Source organism: Thunnus thynnus, chromosome 15 (assembly GCF_963924715.1).
Source record: "Thunnus thynnus chromosome 15, fThuThy2.1, whole genome shotgun sequence".
NCBI lineage: Eukaryota > Metazoa > Chordata > Actinopteri > Scombriformes > Scombridae > Thunnus > Thunnus thynnus.
In genome coordinates, this window is record NC_089531.1 from 23,735,768 (window position 1) to 23,742,920 (window position 7,153).

Below are 7,153 nucleotides of genomic sequence, written 5' to 3' on the forward strand. Positions count from 1 at the left end.
GACAGATAGATATAATTTATTAACCAATATGGCAATTTATACAGAGAAGCAAAGACAGAGGAATTGTTTCAGTGATGATGCTTCTGCTTGAACTGTAATCCACAGTAACCACATGTGCCCACTTTTGTATCTTTATCCTGGAAAGAGAGAGAGAGACAAAAGAATAGTTAGGAGTTAGTATCTATGTGATTTGGGACCTTTGCATAAATAAAAATAAATTACACATAATAAGCCATAATTCATTTTCACCTCATCTCAGTTGATAGAGATCGATATCAGCGAGAACATTCTTACCCCCATTTAGCTATGCAAGTTTGAGTTCATGAATCCAGAAAAACAGTAAAAAGGTCAGACATTTACATGCGCTTAATGAACCACTGTGTAGAATCTAGTGGACTTTATGTAGGTTCTCGTGTATTTTTCTGTTGCTACCTGACAGATTGTTCTGTTTCCTCTTACAGAGATGTCTGGATTTTAACAACACAAACTGAATAAATCCACATAAACCTAGGTATATGCAACACTTTGAATCTCCTAACCAATCTGATTCACAATAATAAACATGTTGTCTGCTGGTAAACATCACATAAGCACTGGTTGCATCTATTAGGTTTGACAAAATAGGGCACTTCTAATTGTTTGAGATCTTTTGTATGCACAGACTCTTACCAGGTTGATATAGACTTTGGGGTGACCCAAGGCTCCTCCACCTCCATCACAGGACACCACTCTGGCCTCAATGTCAGTCACTGGCTCCTCTGCCACCAACTTGATGGCAAAGTTCTTATTCACCTTGACACAAATAATTTGATTTCTGTAATTATCTCCTTAGTAAAATTAGGTTTATACTGGAAGCATATAAGCAACACAAGGGTTTTTACAAACATTACAGTGAGACTGTCGGTGTGTGGGTTAATGATGTTTTGATGGTTGTAGGCTATCACTTGTGTGTACCATTGCTTCATTGTTATGGCAAAGATACAGATTTAAAATGAGTTAAGTAGCGAGCATATAAGATTTTCAGCACTGAAAAATACGTGGTGAACTTGTTTTGAATGTCAATTCATGTCCAATGGTTGAGTCACATGATGAAGCGAGGAAAATACGTGGATTTTAGAGCAAGACTGTCGTGTTTGACAAGATTTCAACATTTGTATGATACAAGTGTGCAAATTCGAGGGCATCATTACTTGAATGATTCACACAACACCAGTGATGCACACTACCAGCCTGTTTTTTCAGTTGTTGAACAATACATCCCAACGCAAACGTTTTTAGTTACTTCAGTGTATTAGTTACTTACCTCTTTCTGTCTGCCAACGAATCTGGCTCTCCTGGGATCCTTTTCATCATACACCTGAGTGCAGAAAACACTCAAGTTATAAACTGGAGGAGCAGCCATATAGCGGCACATAACATTCACTTATTTGCTAATGATATAGAAGTCCATTTTCGGACTGTGTTTTTTTTATATAGCTGTAACAAGAGGCAGATACATATCTTCTCCTTACACACACAAATTAAGGGATAACGTTTAAAGGCATGTAATTTGAGGGGCTGTCCGATAATGGACGTACAGATGCACCTATTACCAACACTAATACGAGGCTAAGGGTTAGCTAACACAAGGCCAACCAATAATACAAACAGAGAGAATAGAGGAAAAGCTTTTAAACTTACCTGGCCGGTGTGAGTGATGACCTCACCGGTGCTGGAAACCTCTAAACTGTAGCGGTGAGCAGGTACAGCTGACAGCCTCAAAGGTGAAACAAGCACCTTAACATTTTTACTGAAGGACAGAACTCTGCCCGCTGCGGCCGCCATGTTTGCACCAGCTTGTCTTGACTTCCTGAGCTGGCTCCTTCTGGTTTTATCGCTTCCCTGAGTTTTGCCTTTCAGGCTTATCGTTCAACGGTTGCGTACCACCTTCAACAAGGTTTTCACCCAAATGTATATGTTTTGGTTTAAGTTATAAAAGATTTATGCTCGGATTACAGCTACATTGGAGTTAGGGTCTACTAATGACGAGAGAGGCAGGATTTGAACGAAGCCACAGAGAGAGAAAACTGACTGGCAGGCTAAATTCAGGGCAGCATTATCTCCATATACAGCAGTTGAACCCTCACTAGCAAGAAGTAGCATCACGGTCGTGTTGTGGTGAATAAAGCGCGACATTCAGGGGTCTGAACCCCTTTTTTGAGTTTTCAAGGAATCTCTGAAAGGTTTGTTCACGTTGTTCGAGTTTGTGATAAGACTGTCTCGCTGGGGACTTATGTTAGGGCTGTGTTCGTGTTTGGTAATGAAGCTAGCAGGTCAACTCTGTCATGCGCGTCTCCTTAGCATGTTGCATAGCTGTCCTGAAGTATATACCGGGCCATGGTATTTACATTTTATGTTACACAGGCTTTAAAGCATATCACTGATTTCGAAAAGGTTGCTAAATATTTTGTGAATCTGGTCATATAGGGGCACAGTTGTCTGTATAGTGCACACTTAACTCATTTGTAGTCATTTGAAGTATTGCTGAATGGTATTGCTACTACAAAATGTTGATGCAAGATAGCCTAATTAACGTTAGGAGTACGTGTGTTGATAATCTTGCAATATTTAGGTAGTTTTGCGTTCACGCAATAGTTAATCTTACATTAATGCAATGAATTCAATTCAATGAGAGGAGAAAATGTGCTTTTAATAGTTTTTAATGAGTTAACGTAAATGAACTTTTCTTCTGGAAAAACTATATGAGACACTTATGGGACATATGAGACTATTACTCAAAGTAGAGCAATTTTAAATGTCATTTCTTAACTTTGGGTCAATTATTTATGCCTCTGACAAAAAAAAAAGGATAATATGATGGGCAAGTAAGTAAATGCATTCAAGGTTCATTTCTGTCAGCTGTGACAAATAAGCTTGGAAAATATGTTTCATGCTGCCTTGAAAAGTATAAAAATGCAAATGCATGATCTCTAAAACACAATCTTGTGTCATATATTGAAACATCTACATTTTCCAGCTATAACTTGTGAATAATCTGTTTCTGTCCATCTCTTTAGGCTTTGACATCATGGCGTCCCACCTGTTGAAGCACTTGGCTACCTCCCTGGCCCAGATGAGCCGGTTAACGCCAACCTTCTCTTCACCTGCAGCTAGTGCTTACAGATGTCTGTACACCCTCACCACAGCTCCCCGCACACTGCTGCTGTCATCGGCCAGAGTCAACTCAATCCAGCCCTGTTCGTCTGGCTCCTCAGCTCAGTGTGGATCATCTCTGTTGGGACAGTGTGAGCATCTTCCCTGGATCCAGCCCTCTGCAGGGATGAAAACCAAGTCTGCCCTGAAGAGGCGCTGCAAAGACTGTTTCTTCGTTCGGCGAAGGGGACGTATGTTTGTGTACTGCAAGACAAATCCAAGACACAAGCAGAGACAGGGCTGAAATGTGTCAGGCTAAAGGAGTATGGAGAAAATTGCTTTGAGATCATGGGGATTTCTATTTACGAGAACTGTGCTACAACAATAAATTGTTTTGCTGACACCCATCATAGCTCTCTCTACTCGTGTTTCTCTCTCAGATGGGGCAAAGTTGCATCAGATTTATGTGTATTCAAAAAATGGTGAAGAAATGATAAATTCTGTCATTTTCCACTTTTAGGAAAGCATTTTAGGAAATGTTATATACATTTCCTAAAATGCTTTTTAATGTGTTCTGTGTAATGCAGAAGAGTTAAGTAGAATTGTCATTACCATGATAACCATTTCAACTGGGCCTTTCTTAGTACATTCACATATTTTAGAAACTGACTGGATGTTTGTTTCTCGCCAGCTCATATTGGAAAATATAGGAATGCTTTTAATTTCTTTTTTGAGTCATTATGAATTTGTAACTAAAAGAAAAAAACAATCTTAACTTACATACACAGTAACATATTACACTGCCATTATCCGGTTATAACCAAAGTAACCTTGTGCAAATTGGGGCTTCAGTTATGTAAAATTATTATCGCACTTGTTAGTTCTGTCTATGGGAAAACAATTTATCATTTCAATCTCATATTTTATTGATTTTATCACACAGACAGTCTTCCATTGTTCCTCCACATGGGGGAGCCAAAGTCTTTGCTACACAAATACAGGAGCCATCCTGTGTTGGTCCCTTTGAAGTCCTTGTTCTCTAACCGCAGTTACCTATTATAAGTTGTGTCTTTCCTCCTCTGGTACTACACATTTTTATCAGTGTCTTAACAATATTCACTCATAAAATGTGCAGAATCTTGTGATGAAAGTTGTCTGTCCTTAGGCTTACACTTGTTAAGGTCCTAAAAAACAAATAGCTGTGTGTCCTAAAATCTGTGGCCACCTTTTATATTTTTACTGAAAGACAGAGAAAGCACAATTTGCACAACAGTATTGACATACTGTGACATGCAAACTGTGCAGCCATGGAAACCTGGCTGGTTTAAAGGTGTTTGGCAACAAACAGAAATAACCTGCTTGAATAGTTTTCCTGAAGGTTAATATTTACTGATGGAGGAACAAGGAGCAGCAAAACACTTGCCTTTGTTTTTTATGTATACTATATTATTTAATTTGAATGTTTGTCTTATTCCCAGCGAGCACGGCAGGATGAAGTTTACTATTTCTGGCATTTCGCTAAAGCATAGTCATGAATAAACTCAGAACCTTTCTGTGTGGCCCCTAACATGTTATCCTACATTTATCATCCTCTTACAAGTCCTGTGTTAGTGAAATACTGTAATGAAGGGCATCTTGAGTAACAGATGTTCATTGAGCTTTACAGTACATACATTTTCAGTATGTAGTTGATGAACAAGTCAGCCCCCGGATACAGTGTAGATCTACCATCTGTGGCTTTCAGAATCAGTAAATGAGGAGTTGCTGTCATCTAGAAATAAAAGAGACAGAGGAAAAATTGATGGGTGGATCAAAAAAAGGAAATTTGACTTCAAATAGATACTGTATGTTACTGAAGGCCAATTACCCCAAACATCTCAAACATACATTCCACAGATGGCCTCTGAGTTCTTACCATCTTATCGTGTGTATGTGTGTGTGTGTGTGTGTGTGTGATTGTCTCTTAGATAAGTTGTCCACCCTGAAACATCACAAATGTCTACTTTTCTAAAAGGAAAAAAAGGATGTACTCAATCACTCAAGTTGTAAATTTCTTAATTAACTCAATATTTTTACTATTTCTATAAGCACAGTGAAACACCCGAATACATATGTTAAAGATTTAATTTGTATTTGCACAGTTGTTGTGCATGTTTATGTTTATTTTAGGATTGGACACACACAGGAAATGTACTGAGACATGCGCGTGTTCCCGTGCGTACGCGAGCCACCACGTTTCCAGAGCTGGTCACATTTTTGCCAATACGAGTATACCTCGTGTAAGCCTAAAATATATAAATATATAATTGCTTTTGCGTTTTTATTAAACCGCGCGTGGTATCTACATATTGGGAGCGCGTGCACGTGGAGAAAAACATTTCATTGTAATGTGTATTTTATTTTGAATTTTCAACCGGAAGTCAAGTCATTTAATCTAGCCAGAGTGATGTAGATAAAGAGAGTGGCGACATTTCCGTTGACTTTCACTGGTATTTCACCAGCATGATTAGTGTGTTAGCCGTCGTTAATGTTATGAATTACACCTGTATTTGATGAGTCAGGATGTCAGTAATGAGAAAGACCTTCTCATTTCTGAACCTCAGTCTCTCACTCTGTCTCTCTCCATGGTGCTGAACAATTCAAAATAGTTTTCTAATTAAACAATGACAATTTTACACTTGCCTCATATTTTAAATATGTTTAGGTAAGAACATCTGTGATAGAATATGTCTTATAGACCCTCTTTGATTACAGCCTGTAAAATGTAAATATTTTATATATGGGGTACTAATGAAATACTTTGTTTTTTATTTTATTTATTTATCCCATTAATAAGTGAGGAACAGAATTAGAGCAACTTATATTAATACAAATTTGGCAAAAATGATTGAAATGTTTAAAAATGTTTCCTTTGTGTTGCATTACCAGACTACAGATGTAATAGCAGATTTGCTACTACAAATAGTTGATTTGTGAGAAAGCTTTGAAAAGTTTTGATGTAAACTGTGAAAGTAAAATGTACAACTTTCTTCAGGGGCCAAATCTTTTTGCTGCAGGGCCAGATTTGGCCCAAGGGCCACTATTTGCCTACCACAGCTATAGACTGACATAGCTGCTTTTTGAACCACACTAACAGTTGTCTCCAGTGGTTGACACAGTCCCTCACTACTGTGCTTATAAGTTGATTGGTGTAACCTTTTATTTAGCATTGGTCAGCAAATAATAATTGCTTAGAACACAAACTGGACTATTGATTTGTTAACTGAGTCAAGATATGTCTGGCTTGATTGCAGCATCAACTCCCTCTCATCCTGTCATATGTTGGATAATACACAATATTTGATATTACTTTTAAAGGTGGTTGTAGCACTGTTTGTATGGGTGGCTTTTCTTCAGGGTGCTTGTGATGCATATGGTGCCATACAATATTAATTAACTGTATTTAAATAGCCAAATATTATTTAATTAAGCCTTAAAAGCCTCCTGTTTAAGTCTGTTTAATGAATGCCACTTTTTAAAATATTTTTTCCCCCAAGGTGGGTCTTTTTGGCCTTTCAACAATGGCACTGAGTGCCCTGATGCTGAGAGGCCTCCTGAGGAGAACAGGATCATCCACCATCTGCCAGTCCTCCCAGATGACCACGAAGAGGAAGAAGAGATTGACATCATTGGTGACGAGGATGGAATTCAAGAGGCTGAGCCTTGTGGAGGTAATAGAGACAGTGAGAGGGATGGTGGTCGAGATCAATATTAGTATTGGTATCTTAAAAGTCAGAAAGATAACAATAAGATGTGATGCAACTATCACAGAAGATGGAGTAGCCTATGGTAATGTTGCACTCAAATCTGTTTCCATCATCATTAATATATTTAATATTCCAAACATGAATCAATGATATTAATCACTGTATACAATACCCAAAATTACTTCACAAGGCTGTACAAGGCTTTAAAAGTCGTTTTTTGTTGGTAAATCCTGATGGGTCTGAATCCCACATTTACAACATTTCCGAGCTACATG

General features: G+C 38.1%; 1 protein-coding gene across 1 annotated transcript; it reads right to left on the minus strand.

Moving 5' to 3' along the window:
* Positions 1 to 1,867, minus strand: ndufs6 (NADH:ubiquinone oxidoreductase subunit S6). Its single transcript, XM_067611470.1, has 4 exons — positions 1,681 to 1,867; positions 1,304 to 1,357; positions 670 to 792; positions 1 to 137 (listed from the first exon to the last, which is right to left on the minus strand). The coding sequence occupies exons 1-4, from the start codon at positions 1,822 to 1,824 to the stop codon at positions 69 to 71; spliced, it is 390 nt and encodes a 129-aa protein (XP_067467571.1). The 5' UTR covers positions 1,825 to 1,867; the 3' UTR covers positions 1 to 68.
* Positions 1,868 to 7,153: the final 5,286 nt, after the last annotated feature.

What these genes read in the sequence shown, in the direction of transcription:
- ndufs6 (XM_067611470.1), bottom strand. Translation starts at nt 1,824, where the DNA reads ATGGCGGCCGCAGCGGGCAGAGTTCTGTCCTTCAGTAAAAATGTTAAG. An exon ending in TCATCACTCACACCGGCCAG is followed by an intron (nt 1,358 to 1,680) that starts GTAAGTTTAAAA and finishes TTCTGCACTCAG; the next exon opens with GTGTATGATGAAAAGGATCC. An exon ending in TCGTTGGCAGACAGAAAGAG is followed by an intron (nt 793 to 1,303) that starts GTAAGTAACTAA and finishes ATTTGTGTCAAG; the next exon opens with GTGAATAAGAACTTTGCCAT.